Below are 19,978 nucleotides of genomic sequence, written 5' to 3'. Positions count from 1 at the left end.
TTTAAACCGGATGGCCTCCACCCAAACAAACTTGGTGCTTAAGGACAATATCTTAAAAGTGTTTAAGGACAATATCTACTTTTCCCTCCGTCATCCTTCAGCAGAGCGTGTCAATCCATTCAGCACACACACACCGGGTAAGAGTCATCATGTGGTTGACATATCCCACAAGGACACTGATAACACCATGCAGCCAAAACAAGCACTGCTTATAAACACTATCCCAGCTGAGCCCTGCCCACAGAGCTCCTCACAGACTGACTGTGATGTATCAAAATAGCTACAAGATTCACCACCCAAGGACGACTTTCTGGAAAACAGCCAGGGAAGCCAGGACAACACATCACAGCCACCAGAAACACCAGAGACACAGCCCATCTCACCAAACACATTATCCCTTTCTCCAGCATCTCCACTTCTGTGCTTTTCACAGAAAATGGAGGAATTGGTGTACGCTGGGACTAAACTCTCTCACTCATTTGCTGCAAGCCCGCAGATATCAACAAAAAAACGGCGGGCCCTTCAACCACCAAAGCCTGAGCTCTCCGACCGCTGCCACAACGCCAGGGCCCAAACCCTCTATCTGCTGAAGGTGAACAAAAAACAACTTATAGCAGTTCTCAGTGATTTTTGTCGGGTCCCCGCTATAACAGCAGCAACATTCCGTGTGCTCATCCGAAGCGCGCAAACCTGCACCTCAGAACGCGCACAAATATAAGATCTCTCTGAAGTTTTGTGTTTAAATGGACAAATTCAGACAAAAATTATGTTAAAATGCCCGTCTTGGTAAATATCCTACAGCAGACATAGCCGGCTGAACGCAGGCCACTGTATCAGTGCATTCTCTTAAAGTGACAGTCTTTATATTAATAGAACAAGAAAGAACAAAGAAATCACTCACTGCTCTTGATTAAAAAGCTTTTATAACTTTAATATAGAATTATCTTTAATTTATATAGTCCAATATGCAATGCTGTTTTACATGATTACTTTATTCAATTTCTGTACGTAAAAACTTATGCTAGACCTGCCAAAAAAAAACAACAACTGAAAATCACTGTTTATTGTTTGTATCTTTACTCTATTGTATTTATGTGTGCTGTTGCTTGTAGTTGGATAGAATATTCTTCTTCTTTTTTTATTAGAAAGTATAGTTTTTCCATAAACATAGCACATACTGAACTGTACCGAAAAGCGTGACTCTAAAACCGTGAAACAAACCGAACCGTGAAAAAGTTGAACCGTGCCACTCCTAGTAAAGACACAAAGCACAGCCATCAAGTTAGCATCTTTAAACATTCGCTCACTAAAAAATAAATAATTTCTAATCAATGACTTTATAACCACAAACAATCTGGATTTTATGTTTCTAAGCGAAACATGGCTAGAACACAGCTGCATTGTGACTTTTGAATATCTAGGGATTGTGCTGAAAGGTGCTACACACATTCTCTTTATTATTATTTACAGGCCTCCAAAATACTCTCCAGCCTTTGTTGAAGAGGTCACAGAAATGTTATCAATGATTTCCTCAGAGTTTGACTGTTTTGCTATTGCAGGGGATTTTAATATTCACATAGACAATGCAGAAAACAAAACTACAAAAGAAATGATAACGGTTCTAAACACTTTTGACTTGACTCAGCATGTGCATGGACCCACACACAAAGGTGGACACACTATAGATCTAATCATCAGTAGGGGTCTAAACATTTCATCCATTGTTATTAAGGACATAGCACTATCTGATCACTTCTGTATTTTCTTTGATATATTGATCTCTGCTACAACTGAATCTAGATCGGTCTCTGTCAGAAGGAGATGTATTAACGAGAACACAAGTGTACTATTTATGGAGGCTATATCTTTAACACCAAGCTTTTCTGCAGACTCGGTTGATATTCTCCTTGATTCATTCAACTCAAAAGTTAAGAATGTTATTGATGATATTGCTCCAATAATAATCAGAAAGAAAACAAACAGACAGAAATCAGTTTGGAGAAGATCAACAGCAGTTCAGACTATGAAAAGACAATGCAGAAAAGCAGAGCGGATGTGGCGGAAGACAAAACTTGAAATTCACTATAGCATCTACAAAGACAGCCTTCATGCTTTTAATTTGAAACTAGCCACAGCTAGACAGAATTTCTTCTCAAACCTTATAAACAGTAACTTAAATAACACTCGAACTCTTTTTGCCACTGTTAAGAGACTGACAAACCCCCCAAGTCAGATTCCCAGTGAAATGCTCTCAGACAGCAAATGCAATGAGTTTGCATCCTTCTTTTCTGAGAAGATCATCAATATCAAGAAGGCGATTAGCACATCCTCAAGTAATGCGGAGGTCAGACAGATTCGGCCTCAATATCAAAAAGATACTATGTCTACTTTTGAAACAATTGATAGCAAAATTGTGGAAGACATGGTGCAGCACCTAAAATCATCAACCTGCTATCTTGACACACTTCCCACATCTTTTTTCAAAAGTGTGATTAACTGCTTAGAAGCAGATCTTTTAGAAGTGGTGGACGCCTCACTTCTTTCTGGGACATTGCCAAACTCCCTAAAAACTGCTGTTGTTAAACCCCTCCCGAAAAAGAGCAATCTTGATAACACCATTTTGAGCAATTTTAGACCAATATCTAATCTTCCTTTTATAGGCAAATTCATAGAAAAGGTAGTTTTTAATCAGCTGAACAAATTCTTAAACTCAAATGGATACCTGGACAATTTTCAATGTGGTTTTCGACTGCATCACAGCACAGAGACAGCACTCATTAAGATAATAAATGATATTCGCTTAAATTGTGACTCTGGCAAAATATCGGTGCTGGTATTGCTAGATCTCAGTGCTGCGTTTGACACTGTCGATCATAACATACTACTAGAGACTGGAAAACTGGGTCGGGCTTTCTGGGATGGTACTCAAATGGTTCCTGTCATAATTAAAAGGGAGAGCCTATTATGTGAGTCTAGGAGAGCATAAGTCTAAGTGGACGTCCATGACATCCGGAGTCCCACAAGGGTCAATTCTTGCACCGCTCTTGTTTAGCCTGAATATGCTTCCACTAAGTCAAATAATGAGAAAGAACCAAATTGCATATCACAGCTATGCTGATGATACCCAGATTTACCTAGTCTTATCTCCAAATGACTACAGCCCCATTGACTCCCTCTGCCAATGCATTGATGAAATTAATAGTTGGATGTGCCAGAACTTTCTTCAGTTAAACAAGGAAAAAACAGAAGTCATTGCATTTGGAAACAAAGATGAAGTGTTCAAGGTGAATGCATACCTTGACTCTAGGGGTCAAACAACTAAAAATCAAGTCAGGAATCTTGGTGTGATTCTGGAGACAGACCTTAGTTTCAACAGTCATGTCAAAGCAGTAACTAAATCAGCATACTATCATTTAAAAAACATTGCAAGAATTAGATCTTTTGTTTCCAGTCAAGACTTGGAGAAACTTGTTCATGCCTTCATCACCAGCAGGGTGGACTATTGTAATGGGCTCCTCACCGGCCTTCCCAAAAAGACCATTAGACAGCTGCAGCTCATCCAGAACGCTGCTGCCAGGATTCTGACAAGAACCAGAAAATCTGAGCATATCACACCAGTCCTCAGGTCCTTACACTGGCTTCCAGTTACATTTAGGATTGATTTTAAAGTACTTTTACTCATATATAAGTCACTAAATGACCTAGGACTGAAATATATTGCAGATATGTTCACTGAATATAAACCTAACAGAGCACTCGGATCACTAGGATCGAGTCAGTTAGAAATACCAAGGGTTCACACAAAACAAGGGGAGTCCTCCTTTAGTTACTATACCGCCCGCAGTTGGAATCAGCTTCCAGAAGAGATCAGATGAGCTAAAACACTAGTCACATTTAAATCTAGACTTAAAACTCATCTGTTTAGCTGTGCATTTATTGAATGAGCACTGTGCGATGTCTGAACTGATTGCAATATATTTTCACTGATATAATACAAAATAATAAAAAGAAATAATAATAATGAATAAAAAAATAAAAAATAATACTCCACCAAAAATATTTAACATTATTAGCCTAAATTTTACCTTTCCTTTTAATTCTCTGTGTATTTATTTTTTCACTTATCCAAATAAATAAATAATCATTCAGAAAATATTATTTTAGTTGGAGAATTTTTTTTTTCCAGAAAACAATATTCTATTTAAAGACTAAGTTTTGAAGGTCTGCCACAGAACTTGTTTAACTGGGTTTTTGTTGTTGTCGTTAATTTGGTTTGGGATTTATTTGTTTATTTATTTATTTTTTGACAATGAGCCCTAGAACACTGCTGTCATTATCATTATCAATTAGTCTCTGAAGCAGAATAGTCTATTGTTAAAAAGAGAGTATGATATTGCATTCACCTTATCTGTTCACTGATCTAAGAATAAGATCGCTCAAGGTCAATCTTAGTATCATGTAAAGTGTTTCCAAATGCGTGTGAAAAGCAGCGCGCTTCTGGGTTCGTGTCGCTGAGTCTGAAGAGCAGCACAAGTGCCCTCAGTCTCCTCTACCTCCGTGTTTGTCACCCACCCTCGCGAGCCCGTCTCCCCCTCCTCCCTGAGCATGTGGGTACGGATGGATGGCGCACAGGCCCGTCTGAAAGGACAATAAAACGCAAAGACGCTGGTGAGTTCTTTTTTTCTCTGCGATATTCCGCATTAGATTATCCGCGTTATGGCGCGGCACAGGATGTATGAAGGGATAAATGTGCGGCTGTGTGTTCACATGAGGAGCGTTTGTGTGCGCATCTCCTCCTGCGAACCGCGTCCTCAGCAGCATCCTTTAAACCTCAAGTGTTTCCTTTTTACACAGACGCAAACGACTGCACATGTCATCTCTGGGTACGAACTGGGTATGATCTGGGAATAAGGATTTATTCATTAATCATTTCTAAAACAGCCAGCGCGTAATTTTGATATTAAACGACAACGTGTGCTGTGGAAATGCGGATGTAGGTAAAGAAAAATATGACAGAGAAGTCAATGGAGGAGATCTAGGCTATGTGTCTGGACCTCCGATTTAAGTCATAAGTCACAAAAATAAGGGAACATGTCTAACTAAAGATGCGAACCAATGCAAATGTATCGATTTGTACTCTGCGCAATGAACCGATACTGATCAAGCGATGGCATGCGGTTCATGATGTGTACACGATATTACATAATGCATGCATATATATATATATATATATATATATATATATATATATATATATATATATATATATATATATATATATATATATATATATATATTATCGGAGCATGTATAAATATTTTATAACGCTGACTAAAAAAAAAAAACCCCAAAAAACCTGTAGCTATAAATATGTCATTTGGTCATTCCTGAAGTTAATTCTTCCACAAAGCCCAATCACTCAATCAGAATTTATTTTAGATATTAATGAAAATTGACTGAAAATGTGATTATTTATTATATTATTTATATGTTTATATATACCTATAACACAATTATGCTACCATATGTTATAATGGGAGGTAGCAAAATCTGACAGGCTAGCACAAATCGTCAGTTCATACATGGTTGGTACTTGTTAGGGTTGTGACACAGCAGTGTGCAACATTATAAACATGAATTAGCCTTTTGTAATTGAATTTGTAGTTGAAATATAACATTATTGTTAACTTGAAAGTTACCACATTGCAGGAAGAACTCAAATCTTACTCTAATCCTTTAAAAACTCAATACATCATGTCACATTGGTAAAACTCGATATAATCAGGCTGAGTCAGTCATATTCAGTAAATTAACAGGTCATTTAGATGTTACACTTTGTAGGTTGTTTGACCAAAAATATACAGAACAGGGAAATTATAAGATTTCATTTATAAAGTATGATTGCCAGGTCAGTTCAGTCAAGCCATTTAATTTTTAACATCCATACACTTTCAAAGACTAATAACTTTTTTTTTATACACAGTTCCTAATGTCTAGTTTTCTAATCCAGTCAATGAAGTCCACAGAAACTCAATCTCCCTGGTCTAAATGGAGCCACCCTAATAAAAGGTTAGGTTACAAAACCCAGATTACTACATATACACTATGTGGTTTTATCTCATTAATACATCGTAATAATAGCAAATTTACTAGAGATTCGGCACCATAATATTGTTTACATTTTTAAGTGTATTGGAGTTCATTTATATAGTACATTATACATACACAATACTGACGTATTCGATTTAATATCAAATAATAAATGCATATTTTGTCAAATCATAATTTAATTTGTTATAAGTTTCATCATAATTTTGTAATTCCAATCCAACTTCTTTTTTGTTCAGTTGAAATGGAGGATGAAGATGGTATTTGTTTATTTGATGTTTTGTGGTAAGTGTTGTTACATCCAGTAAAATGAATTCTCTTAGTTTGAAGATTTGCATTGATATTTTGCCCATATGTTAACTTTTAAATGTTTTACTTTGAAACAGTGACCCTCAAGCTCTGAATGATTTTCTTCATGGGACAAATGAGGTATGGAGGGATCATAATATTACAGTATGGCTTTAATCTGTAAAGGTGCCAAAGAATGCATTATTATGCACAATATTTTAAATAGTTTTCTGATGTCCGCTCAGTCCGCTCTGTTGATGTGCATGTCCCCTTTAAATGAAAATGAGCTGGTGCTCCCGCCTCCCTTCCAGTGTTGACAAGTCTGTGGTTTTCATGCAGAATTGGGCTACTTTAACAATGTTGCCATGGGTCCGTGGGTTAAATCAACCCCAATAACATGAAACTTACCCCCAGAATGCGATTTTTACGATTTTGCAATTGGGCTAGTTTTGAGTAGCAATTGGGTGGGTTTTGTTATGAAAATCTGGCAACCCTGCTCCCTGCTCAGAAGAGTGTAGAGCTTCAAGAGCTCATGCTCGTGGGCATACCTATGTTATGGTGGCCGTGTTACTGACCTCACACATTGCTTTCAAATGCAATTTTTAACTAGCACATTCCTATTCACGATCATTCTGGTAGCACTTGAAGGCAGCATTAATGAAAACGGGCATTGACAATGGTAGCTTTAGCAACATTAGCCTTACAGAGAGCCAAGAATCTCTTTTGAAAAACAAAATATGATGCATGATGCTTACTTTGTCTGGAGTCTGGACATTTGCACACAAAGCATTGGTATTGATCCCTCTTTCAGAAGCAATCTTTGCACAACCCCAGCAGTGAACTGATCCTCGTTTGTGAGGCAGTCCGGTGTAAAATGTTAGCAGAAACGTATACGACTTTTCCGTTCTTTTTCTGGGACATTTCCTTCAAAAAAGAAATATAACCACCATGTCCTCAGCGGTCTATGGAGACTCATAGGTTTGTTGGTGCATTCCAACACATGACACTTTTAATGGCTCTTTGGCACTCACATTGTACCTCCAGCAGCTACAGCAAGAGAACAGTAATGGCGGACTGCTGCTTCTCACTCAGGGCTGTGTATATGCTAATAGGGCAAAGAGCATCAAAGATGGGTGGGAGTTTCACTGATTGTGTCATCATAGTCTGGAACTGCTTGTGTGGAGAGACGGTTTATGATTTTTGGGAATTATAAATTGGTGGATTTGGTGGATTTTTACCATTATAGGCTGGTTGTTTTCACACACTGCGGCCACACAACCTATGTTCAACCTATGTCAAAGGTGCATTATATGTCACCTTTATTGGTAGTAACATTAGTGACTATCTGTTACAGTACTTTCGCCAAACTTGTTTCAGTTACATTAATTTTGGAACTTTTGGACTCTCTATATACTAAGGACGTATATAGAGAGATCTTACATAGATCACTTTGAAGAAAGTTAAACAGAAGAAAATCTTGTGTTTGTGTATACATTTTTGTGTTCAAATACAAGTTCTATATAATTATCCCATGCAATTAACTGTCCCTCCTCCCTTCTGTTCAAACAGCTGCCAAGTGGAGACTTACTCATTGATTTATCCTCTGGAGAGCCGTCACTCTTCACAGACACTCCAGTGAGTCTAGACCTGTCTCCCCATGGAAGAGGGAGCATTTAGATTTGTTTCAGCTTGGACCTCCCAGAACATGCCTGTCTGTCTAAAAAAACAAACACTTTTTTAGTTCCAATAGAATGGATTTGTGACTAAGCTTTAAAATAGTGTTTTAAGCTTTAAATAATGTTTAAATGCTTTTAACAGATTAACAAACCTTTAACATGATTGTTGTGACTGTTCTGCAGAGCCCTGCATCTCTGTTAGCAGATTATGCTTGTTCTCAGGACACTCCAGTCTCTTGCTGTGTGGATCTCTCCTTTCTGGAGGAGGCACTGCTGGCATCACCGGGATCCTCATTTGGAAGTGGAGGTCCAGAGGTGCAAGAAGATCCCAATGTCCAACTAGTGGAACAGCAGAAAGAGTCTGAAGAGATCTGTGACTTTCTCCAGGAGAGTCTCCAGGAGGCTGACATCACAGAAGACAATCTTCCTTTAGAGACAGCAGAAACTCTCCAGTTTGGTTTGTCTGGCACATCCATTCCTTTGCCTTCAAAACCGTATTTCTCCAAACCATTGACCCTTCCTGGGTTGAACTCTTTACCAAAGGACACACAAACAGCAGTGGAGCCTCCTCAGCCATCTTTGTTAGCTGTTGGCCCAGGCTGTCCCTCACTCAAACCTCCAGGAACGCAGTTAATGAGTCTACTTCCTGGGAATGTCTTCCCTGCACCTCCACTAGAGGCATCCTTTTCTCTTGATTCAGCACAACGCACAAACATGATTATCCAAAAGACCCTACCAACCCACCACATGTTGGCCTCCACCGTTAGAACAATTACCCCATCAGGGGTCATGTTACAAAAAACCCCTCTACCCATTCAGCCAAAGTTACCAGTAAGCATCAGTCCCAGGCCATCAGGACAAAAACCATTACCAGGATTTACCTTCATCTCAACAAATACATCACAGAGTGTCTTGTTATCCCCTTCTGTTAACTTAAAACATTCCTTACAATCACAGTCCACTACAAGTGTCAGCAAACCTGTTAGCTTCAGTCTGGTTGGTCAGGGAGGACCCATTGTCATTCAGCCCCAGGATCCTTTTCAGGGCAAGAGACAATTCATTCTGCCGAGCCAAACACCTGCAACTTTGTCCCAGTCTACCAGCATCCCAAGGTGTATTCTTAGTACACCAAGTAATCAGGTGTCTAACAAACCCAGTGTTGACAGTTCTGATATTGTGACTGTACGGCCAAGGCAAATCAACTTCAGCCCCATTTTCACCTCCGCAACTGGACAGCTCACCTTAAAACAAGGGGCTCTTCTGTCAGGGTCCTTACCAATTCGGTCAACACCTCCTACAGTCTTCCAGATGCCAACACAGCTAGCAGGGACCTATGCACCTCAAGTGCAGGGGCAGCATGATGCGGTAGTTCAAAACACTGATGGAAACCAGATCACATTGATCAATAATGCCAATATGCTTATTCCTGATTTGACCACCATACGAATAGAAAACGATCAGTCTATGATACAAAGTGTGCCTTTGGTGCCTCAAGCCCAAAGTGCTCGAATAAGTGGACCTGAGGGAAAGGCATGTCTTACCCAGAACTCTGTGCTTCTCTTGCCCGAGAGAACAACAGAAGCCCAACAGGAGAAAATCAATGAACCGTTTCTAGTGAGTTTCTGTTGTAACAATGTTAGGCATGGTCTTTATTTTCTTAAACAGTATTATATTATGTTTCAGAATCTTATTTGTTATTATTCAATTTTAAAAGAGCTGTTATTTTATAAGAGATTTGTTGCTTATTACATTTGTTCAATGTTTCTGTTCACTTGAGGAGAGCGGATTGCTTCCTCCAGCTTCAGTGGAAGCACCTGTTGCAGAGATACACCCTCTGTCCTCTCCAGTATCAACTCTACTTCAGTCATCACCTGATATTAGTTTTACCCCTAAGACAGTGTTGTCATTATCGCCCCAGCTGATTACCCAGACAGGAGAGCATAACCCATTAAATCATAATCAGGCTTTAGTGCATCCTTCCCAACAGGTAAATTAAAACTGTGCTCTGTAAATTCAATTACATTCTAACACAGATTTGAACTGTAACAGCATATTAGGAATTTATCGTCTACTTCTTCAGTAAATACAAAATATATGTCTTTCCCTGCAGTTTCCACAAAAACCGTCAGCCAGCCAAGATCTCCTAGCTCCAACTCTGCTTGTGCAAATGGACAACCATATCTCTGCTTCTGTAGGTGAAGCTGAGGACTCACTTTCATCCTTGACTGCATCTGAGACTTTCTCTTCCTTGTATGAGAGTGAAGAGATTCTTATGCCAACATGCCATGATTCAGAGCACACAGATATTCTTTTGCAGTCTCCTATTGGCCAGCGCTCTGTAAAGACCACAGACACAGAGTCCATGAAAGGCTCGACAACTCCAGTCTCAGATGAGCAGGATTCTTCTGTTTTAATTGCTCTTGGTGCTGACCCCAAGTGTCAAGGGGGGCCAGTGATGAATAAGAGCCCTTCCTCTTCCTTAGAGAAGTTGTTTATGTATCTGGAGCAATTGGGCCAAAGTCATGTGTTAACTGAGCTAAGCAGAACCTCAACCGAGTCAACCGACCATGAGTACAAGCAGCAATATGGTGAACATGACACAGGTAAATTCTTAAATGAGACTAACTTTCCATCAGTAACAATAAATGTTATTGCTCTTACTGTATTATTATTGCTGTATTTTTGACTATTGCTACAAATATACCCATGCTACGTAAGACTAGTTCTGTGGACCAGAGTCACATATATTCTTATATATATATATATATATATATATATATATATATATATATATATATATATATATATATAAACAATGTTATAATCATTCTCATCCATTTTGGCGTCAAACTTATACCTCCCCTAATTAGAGCTCATAGTCCCAAGGAGCACTGGGATAATCTCTTTTAATCAGCGTGAGTTACAGGAGAAGGTACATCTTGGACCCAGGCTGCTTGCCCAGGACAACGAGACCTACTCAACACTTCAGAAGAACCAGGTAAAGGTGCAAAAGAAATGTGTCTTAGTCAAATCATGCTAGATTTCAGGAAGATGGGACATTTCAAATGGATTCAGAATTTCAAAGTAATTTTGGATTTGAATTATGTTATTAAAATTCCCTCCATGTCACAGATTCCATCAGCAGGCGTGGATCCAAAAGAGGAGAAGCTGAGACTAACAAACAGGCAACACAGGTAAGTAAAATAGATTAAATCAGCAGCATCCTTATTCTATGAAGACATCAGTATGAATTCAAAAACATTTAAGATTGAAAATGCCAAAGGCAGGGCTGTAACTCAGAAGAAATTGTGTTGTTAGACCAGCTGATTGTGGAATAAATAGTCTTGTATAGCCAGACCTTCAGACTGACGGCAGAATGGCCAAGGCCCACCCAAAAGGCCATATGTCAGGTAAAGCAACCAACCATCATGTTGCTTTTCGTGCTGTGTCATGTTTAGGGGCGTGGAAATGAGACACACACATCTCACAGAAATTTTGTATAATTTAAACAATCCGATAAAGGCTTCAAAACTCCTGAAGCGTTTCCAATTTTGTGTGCGATATGCATCAGATGTTCAGCTAACGATTCGTGGGGGTGACCTCTGAGGCTGAGACTATGGAATAAAAGACAATACATTTCAAGGCACCTTAGGTTAGGAATTATCTTTTGCATATTGTTAACACTACAACGTAAATATATTACAATTCTGTTTTGTTGGTGTCTCTTACACCGCGGGTTTGAGGTAGTGATTGGACGGTTGATGCCGGGGCTCCAGTGCAGTATGGGAAGGTCGGGACAGCTGGTTTGGAAAAAAAAAATGACTTGGTTGTGTTTACCACTTATTTGTGATTCAGCAGAATAGTTTTACGTCAACTGTAACCCCAACACCAGACAGAAACTGAATGCACAACACACACCTCTGATGCATTTAACTATGTTCTAGAACCCAAAAAGACAGAGAACATCTGTGTATAGATCCCACTGCAGGAACTTACCCCAGTTTCAGGAACAATCTTGTTCTTTTCACACAAAAGTAACTATTTGGTTTTTGAGTCACACCCTAAACCTTGTTAGATGCATTGTTAGTATTTTATGCCCGTTTTAAACACTGGATCCCTCTTCCAAAAGAATGCCTGAATTAATTTCATCAATATCATTTACATCTGTCCAGTACAACTCCCAATAATGAAAGACAAACTTTTAGATGTGGAACGGAAACATTGCCAAGTGCAAGGCCATTAGGCCTAATAGGTGGAGGCAAGTCCTGAACAATACATATTTTTCTGTGGTACATTAAGAGGCATTTGCGAAGTCTGAACCCTAGAATAGATAGGTGGACAACCAGAATCAAAGGGTCTCATTCTGCCTGTTAACTTGTTGGAGAAAATATTGTATTCAGATTGTATTCAGATATTCTGAGATTATGGAGTTACGGTAGCTTTTATACTATACATTCATTGACATATAGGGTGCTACACTGAGTCAGAATGGCATCCTGAGACACTTGTCCACTCTAAGACAAACTAGAGTTGTTGACAATGAGCATAAATGCTATTAATAAAAAGATGGAATATAAGGTAGTTAAAGCTCAGGGCTGACCATCTCAAGGAGATTTACAGAACAACCTCCTGGACAGCAACCAATCTGGCTTCAAAAGTGGCCACTCAACTGAGACTGCTCTGCTCTCGGTTACTGAAGCCCTGTGACTAGCAAGAGCAGCTTCAAAATCCTCGGTACTCATCTTACTGGACCTTTCTGCTGCTTTTGACACTGTTAATCACCAGATTCTCCTGTCCACCCTCAGAAAGATGGGCATCTCTGGAACAGCACTCCTGTGGGTTAAGTCCTACCTCTCTGACAGATCCTTCAGTGTGTCTTGGAGGGGTGATGTTTCAAAGTCACACCACCTTGCTACTGGGGTTCCTCAAGGCTCAGTACTTGGACCACTTCTCTTCTCAATCTACATGACATCATTAGGATCTGTCATTCAGAAGCATGGCTTTTCTTATCAGTGCTACGCTGATGACACCCAACTCTACCTCTTATTCCAACCAGATGACCCGACGGTAGCTGCTCGCATTTCAGCCTGTCTGAGTGACATCTCTAGCTGGATGAATGACCATCACCTTCAGCTTAACCTTACGAAGACAGAACTCCTGGTGAACTCCTTGTCTCAGAGGAGCACCAGGACAAGACCACAGGAAACAGATGATTCTTCTGCACAATCTGACTTTGCTGCAGCCTGGAATTGAACTACTGGTTTCATCTGGTCAGAGGAGAACTGGCCCCCCAACTGAGCCTGGTTTCTCCCAAGGTTTTTTTCTCCATTCTGTCACCGATGGAGTTTCGGTTCCTTGCCGCTGTCGCCTCTGGCTTGCTTAGTTGGGGACACTTCATCTACAGCGATATCGTTGACTTGATTGCAAATAAATGCACAGACACTATTTAACTGAACAGAGATGACATAACTGAATCCAATGATGAACTGCCTTTAACTATCATTTTTGCATTATTGACACTGTTTTCCTAATGAATGTTGTTCAGTTGCTTTGACGCAATGTATTTTGTTTAAAGCGCTATATAAATAAAGGTGACATTGACATTGACATTGATTCCAGCTAACCCATTGCTTCATCACAACTTCTGGGCTCATCAACCATTACTCCCTCGAGGACAGCTAGAAACCTAGTAGTTGTGATGGATCATCAGTTAAGCTTCACCGACCACATTGCTACAACTACCCGGTCCTGCAGGTTTGCCTTATACAACATTAGGAAGATTAGACCCTTCCTGTCAGAGCAAGCAAACCCAACTTCTTGTCCAAGCTCTTGTTCTCTCCAGACTGGACTATTGTAATGCTCTCCTGGCGGGCCTTCCTGCATGTACTGTCAAGCCTCTGCAATTGATCCAGAATGCAGCAGCGAGGGTTGTCTTCAATGAGCCAAAAAAAGCTCACGTTACTCCTCTCCTCATCAGGTTACACTGGCTACCAGTAGCTGCTCGCATCAAATTCAAGGTACTGATGCTAGCCTACAAGGCGACCACTGGCACGGCACCAACTTACCTAAACTCATTGGTTAAATCTTATGTGCCCTCCAGAAGTTTGCGCTCTGCAAGTGATCGACGCCTTGTGGTACCATCCCAAAGAAGTTCAAAATCACTCTCACGGACCTTTTCCTGGACTGTGCCCAGCTGGTGGAATGACCTCCCAATCTCAATTCGTACAGCTGAGTCTTTACTCATTTTCAAGAAACAGCTAAAGACTCATCTTTTTCGCCTGCACTTAACCAACTAACACTAGCACTTTTCAAAAAAAAAAAAAAAAAAAAAAAAAACCTACCTATGCGTTCTATACTAGACTAACTGAGACTTGTCATGGCACTTGTATACTGTTGTTGTTCTCTTGTTGACCTGACTGCTTCTATTGTTCTCATTTGTAAGTCGCTTTGGATAAAAGCGTCTGCTAAATGATTAAATGTAAATGTAAATGTAAATGTAAAAGGAGATTGACATTGCAGTCCTTGTCAACTCAAGTCTAACAGAGGCTCTTTTTTCAAGTGCGACCCCCTTTCATGAATGACAATGCATTGCTTTTTTAATTTCTAGGGAGTTTTTATTTTTATTTTTTATAAATAAATATATGTATATATATGTGTGTGTGTGTGTGTGTGTGTGTTTCTGTGTGTGCAAAGCTTTCCGTCAAACAAATAAAAAAAAATCGAAATATTAACTCAGGTCAAGAAAAGTTGATACTGTTGAGTTCTGATGCCTTTATTATCATCTTCATGTAAGATGAGACTCCACGAACAGTGAAGAAAGACCAAGATAAGGCTTTTCTTTTCTTTGTCTAGGACACTTTAGTGATATTCCAAACAAATGATTTGAAAGACAAATATATATATATATATATATATATATATATATATATATTTTTTTTTTTTTTTTATATATAAACATGGTCATCTACAAAGTTGCTATTTAATGTGCACAAATTAATTTAACATGGAAATACTTTGTGCATTTGCAGGTTCAAACAGCAGCTGTTTTTGGACCACAGTGCTGCTCTCAACCCAAACACTTCGGCTCCATTTGTTTCAGTGGAGGATGCTTTGAGGCATTTGTTGCCATACCATACTTGTGCTAGAGCTCTACCCAACCAGGCTGACTTTATTTCAGGTTTGACTGCAATCATGAAGTTTGTATTTAAAGGGGTCATATGATGCTTTTTTTAAAGATCATTATTTTGTGTATTTGGTGTGCCAGAATATGTTGACATGCTTTAATGTTCAAAAAACATTTCAAATACTGTACATTATTGTAGGTCCTCTATGCCTCTCTAAAACACGTTGTTTCACTGTGTGACCTCTCTCTCTCTCTCTCACACACACACACACACACGACCCGCAAAATTCGGCATTTGAACATTCAATAGCAAATACTTATTTACAGTAGTACAGTACAGTAGCTGTTTCAGAAGCACCAGATTGTAGTAGCAAAGTCAGAATGACCTCCTCTCCTAGGTTCACGAAACGGCCGTCCATAAAATGCATTGCTGTTCTGTTGTAAGTAATCTTAAAGATCCCTAAATGCATTTACTTTCAGAAGGCCAAATAAAGTGCTTTTGCTTTCTCCTATAAACACCCAGCATCTCCCTGACATGACTGCTTCAACACTAACTGTGTTACTGAAACCACGCCATCTTTCTTTGTGTGAACATTTGGGTGGCATTACGCAAATATGTCCACAGTGTTGAAGAGATGTGAGGGCGTATTTGAATGAGCCGTTTTAGGGGGGTGTGGCAGAGTCTTAACTTTGATAAAGAATATCTCTATGGATTTGAGACTTTAGTCTTTGCAACTTTACAGGTCTTCTTTATGCACCAAGAGATATTACTTGTTACACTCCAAAGAGGAAGGAAAAATTGAAATCGCATCAGATGACCCCTTTAACAATATTTTATATAAAATTGTTGTCCTGTAATGGACTCGACATTAAATAAACATGAGAAAATATGTCATTCTTTGTGCAGTGGACAAGCAGTTTGAGTGTGTTTCAGTCGTTCTCTTGAAACAATTCAAAGACATGCTGAACAAGTACAGGAAACTTCTTCTGACTGAATCCCAGGTAATATAATATATATATATATATATATATATATATATATATATATATATATATATATATATATATATATATATATATATATATATATATATATATAAAATGCACCTCACAAATCCAGAATCACTGACCAAAGTAATTTGTTCTGAAACTCCAAAAATGATTTTGGTTCTCTGGAATATAAGGGATTATCACTTTCTTCAGCAGGAGAGCCCATCAGCAGAGATGGTGATGCTAGAGCGTTTGTTTCTCCAGTCAGAGAGACTCTCCTTGATGGAGGACAGACGCAAAACCAGAAGAGATCCAGGTAACAAGGCACTATATTCTTTTGTGTGCCTATGTTTCTCACTAGCAGGGTTCCTCAAATCCAATCCTGGAGGACCAATGCCCTGCAGCATTTAGTTCAAACCCTGCTCAAACTCAGGAGCCTGTCATTGTTTAATAACGGAGGATCTTCAGTAGCTTGCTTAGGTGTCTTTGATTAGGGCTAGAGCTAAACTCTGCAGGGTAAGTGACACTCCAGGGTCAGATTTGAAAAACTCTGTTATGAAGTGTTGCAATTACAGCCACAGATTACATCCACTCTGACCTTAAACAGTGAAATGTGAACAGGTTTCATTCTTTTGGTGGTTCAGCAGAGTCCTTTCTTATGACCCGGTCAAAGTACTCATCTCAGCACACCCAAGTGCCATCAATCCAGACTGGCCTCGTCGGTTGTCCTCCATCTCCACCATCATGGACCTTGCAATCAGACAGACCTCCTGGCCTCAGGACATATAGCTCCAGCAGCAAAGGAACAATACGCCTCACTATCGGACAAGAGTCAGGATCCAACAAAGTTATCCACAACTCATGTGATGCCTCACATGTAATCTCTGGGTTAAAACGAAACTACAGCGGGCAGTTAACTAAAGGAGGAGCCATTCAGGGGAAAAATGAATCCCTCAAGCCTCCTTTGTTAAATGTTGCAGAGGACAAAAATGGTCAGAGGCCAGATCAGCTAAACAAGATGAAATTACACCTTGACATGGAGACAATAAGTACAGGAAGTGATTCGCAGAACCTCTCTGATTCTGTGGCCACTCAAGACTTTGTAGCTCCAAGGGTGCAAGGCTTGCTTCCAGAGCAGTGCACTCCAGTGTTTAAAAGGAACAAGCTGACTGCTTCGGTAGCAGAGTCTCCCAGTTTGCCTGCATTAGTGGAAGGCGGGGAACTGAGTGAAAACCTGCAAAGTGCTTTAGACAGCATCCTGGAGCTACAACGGTTGCAGGGATCTGTAGCAGGGGTTAAACCCAAGATTCAACAGCCTCGTGCACTGGATCAGGCCATCAGCAGCATGCTAGAAGGACAACTATAAGATGGAAGGAAAAGCCTGAAGATTCAGGATATTTGGCTTTCACATCCTGCGATCCACATCCAGGAGTGACTCGTTTTTATTCATTCATTTTCCTGAGAAAGAAAGTTCTAATAGAGTAAATATAATTGTGAAAGTTTCTTAAATCTTTGGAACATTTTTGTGGAGATACATTATACTAATTTATAGTCTTTTCAGTTTAAGACAATTTTAAAAAACGAGCAGTTTGGCTATATGTGTATGCCATTTTTAAATGTAAACGTGTGTATAACAAGGTTATTTCTCTTTTGATGGGGACTTTGGTTTGCTTGACGTTGTTTGGTTGTTTTAAATAGGTCTTTACCAAACTCTGGGTCTCCAGAGGAAGCAAACCAGAGTACATTTGGAAACGGCAGCTTTGGTACAGTTCATGTGGACGTAATATGGTCTAAAAGCCTTAATCTCTGAAAACTGCCTTTTACAGCAATTGTGAGAATGTACCAAGGCAAATTGCTTGGTCATAACTCAAGTTAAGAAAACACCAGCCAAACGAACCAAACTGATGTGAAGCAGACTTGGGTCTGCAGTATAAACTCTAGTGTGAAAGCAGCCCATGTGTTGTAGGCACAGACAATTCAGAGAATGATGTCAGTTCCCACTTGTTTACCCCCAAAGAAAATATACCCTATTTCATCCTAAAGTCACCAGCAAAACCACCAGTGAGATTTTATAAATATGATATCTGTGTACATGTAAACGTAACAGAATCTCCATTGATTATCTGGCAGATGTAAAGTATGTCTTATTCTGTAATGAAGTGTACTGCAAAAGCAATAATTAACAGATCATTGATAAAATATGGTTGTGCCTCAATCAAAATACAATTTTTTTTTTGCATTTCCATTGCAGCTGCTTGAAAAGTCACTTCTGATGTTCAACGCACACTTAAAGTGTTAGTTCACCCAAAAATGAAAATTAGGCTGCGTTTTACTCACCACCGAGGCATCCTAGGTGTATATGACTTTCATCTTTCAGACAAATCCAGTCAGAGTTATATTAAAAATGGTCTTTGATCTTAAAAGCTCCATCATTGTAGTCAGAGGGTGTTGCATTGCTTCAGTCCAAAAGAAGTTAAATAAAAATCATCCATACATAAAATAAAGTGCCTCACACGGCTCCGCGGGGTGAACAAAGGCCTCCTGTAGCGAATCGATGCATTTTTGTAAGAAATATATCCATATTCAAAATGTAATAATCACTTTAATCAAGCTTGCGCTCACTGTTGTAAATGGAAGAAACTCTGGGATGATGACGTATGAGGTCCGCTTTGTGCATGCACCATTCAGAAGTGACGCAAGCGGAAACACAGCGGAGAGATCAAAACAAAATGTTCACTAATTAGAAGCACGAAATGAGGATTTGTAAAGAAGAATGTGGGAGGATTTTGATACAAGCCAAGAGGAGACTGGTCTTCCCTGGCTAAAGTTCCCTTCAAAATCACTCTCACGGACCTTTTCCTGGACTGTGCCCAGCTGGTGGAATGACCTCCCAATCTCAATTCGTACAGCTGAGTCTTTACTCATTTTCAAGAAACCGCTTAAGACCCATCTTTTTCGCCTGCACTTAACCAACTAACATTAGCACTTTTCCTTTTCTTGTCTTTTTAATTTATAAAAAAAAAAAAAAAAAAAAAAAAAAACCTACCTATGCGTTCTATACTAGACTAACTGAGACTTGTCATGGCACTTGTATACTTTTGTTGTTCTCTTGTTGACCTGACTTCTTCTATTGTTCTCATTTGTAAGTCGCTTTGAATAAAAGCGTCTGCTAAATGATTAAATGTAAATGTAAATGTAAGTAAGGAAACTTTGCATTGTTTGCTTCTGTTAACAAATGTTGGTTTTCATGAGACTCACTGGCTCACTTTTAATATAACTCCGACTGGATTAGTCTGTAAGAAGAAAGTCACATACACCTAGGATGCCTCTGGGGTGAGTAAAACACAGCATAATTTAAAATGGTTAGAACACAGATCTTATACAGGTGCTGGTCATATAATTAGAATATCATCAAAAAGTTGATTTCACCAATTCCATTCAAAAAGTGAAACTTGTATATTATATTCATACATTACACAGACTGATATATTTCAAATGTTTATTTCTTTGAATTTTGATGATTATAACTGACAACTAAGGAAAATCCCAAATTCAGTATCTCAGAAAATTAGAATATTACTTAAGACCAATACAAAAGATAGGATTTTTATAAATCTTGGACAACTGAAAAGTATGAACATGAAAAGTATGAGCATGTACAGCACTCAATACTTAGTTGGGGCTCCTTTTGTCTGAATTACTGCAGCAATGCAGCGTGGCATGGAGTCGATCAGTCTGTGGCACTGCTCAGGTGTTATGAGAGCACAGGTTGCTCTGATAGTGGCCTTCAGCT

General features: G+C 39.2%; 1 protein-coding gene across 2 annotated transcripts; it reads left to right on the top strand.

Annotated features, from left to right (window-relative positions):
• The first annotated feature begins 6,003 nt into the window (after nucleotides 1-6,003).
• LOC132113072 (BRD4-interacting chromatin-remodeling complex-associated protein-like) lies at nucleotides 6,004-18,895 on the top strand. Of its 2 annotated transcripts, none has more exons than XM_059520889.1 (13): nucleotides 6,004-6,069; nucleotides 6,348-6,393; nucleotides 6,495-6,537; nucleotides 7,966-8,031; nucleotides 8,256-9,686; nucleotides 9,850-10,059; nucleotides 10,183-10,675; nucleotides 10,943-11,070; nucleotides 11,205-11,266; nucleotides 15,101-15,249; nucleotides 16,103-16,197; nucleotides 16,399-16,501; nucleotides 16,833-18,895. In XM_059520889.1, exons 2-13 carry the CDS (start codon nucleotides 6,353-6,355, stop codon nucleotides 17,549-17,551), a joined length of 3,540 nt encoding a protein of 1,179 aa, XP_059376872.1. In that variant the 5' UTR covers nucleotides 6,004-6,069; nucleotides 6,348-6,352; the 3' UTR covers nucleotides 17,552-18,895. The 2 variants fall into 2 exon arrangements, with proteins under 2 accessions (XP_059376872.1, XP_059376871.1); XM_059520888.1 differs by having other exon boundaries at nucleotides 16,830-18,895.
• The last annotated feature ends 1,083 nt before the right edge of the window (nucleotides 18,896-19,978 follow it).

The sequence above is a fragment of the Carassius carassius genome, chromosome 32 (assembly GCF_963082965.1).
Source record: "Carassius carassius chromosome 32, fCarCar2.1, whole genome shotgun sequence".
Lineage (NCBI taxonomy): Eukaryota > Metazoa > Chordata > Actinopteri > Cypriniformes > Cyprinidae > Carassius > Carassius carassius.
Note: the sequence above shows the minus strand (reverse complement) of the source record. Positions and strands in the feature narration are given on the sequence as shown.

Bases quoted from the DNA above. Each gene is read 5' to 3' on its own strand.
- LOC132113072 (XM_059520888.1), top strand. From the start codon at position 6,353: ATGGAGGATGAAGATGGTATTTGTTTATTTGATGTTTTGTG. The intron at 11,071-11,204 runs GTAAAGGTGCAA...TCCATGTCACAG, and splicing joins CAACACTTCAGAAGAACCAG to ATTCCATCAGCAGGCGTGGA. The intron at 16,198-16,398 runs GTAATATAATAT...CACTTTCTTCAG, and splicing joins TTCTTCTGACTGAATCCCAG to CAGGAGAGCCCATCAGCAGA.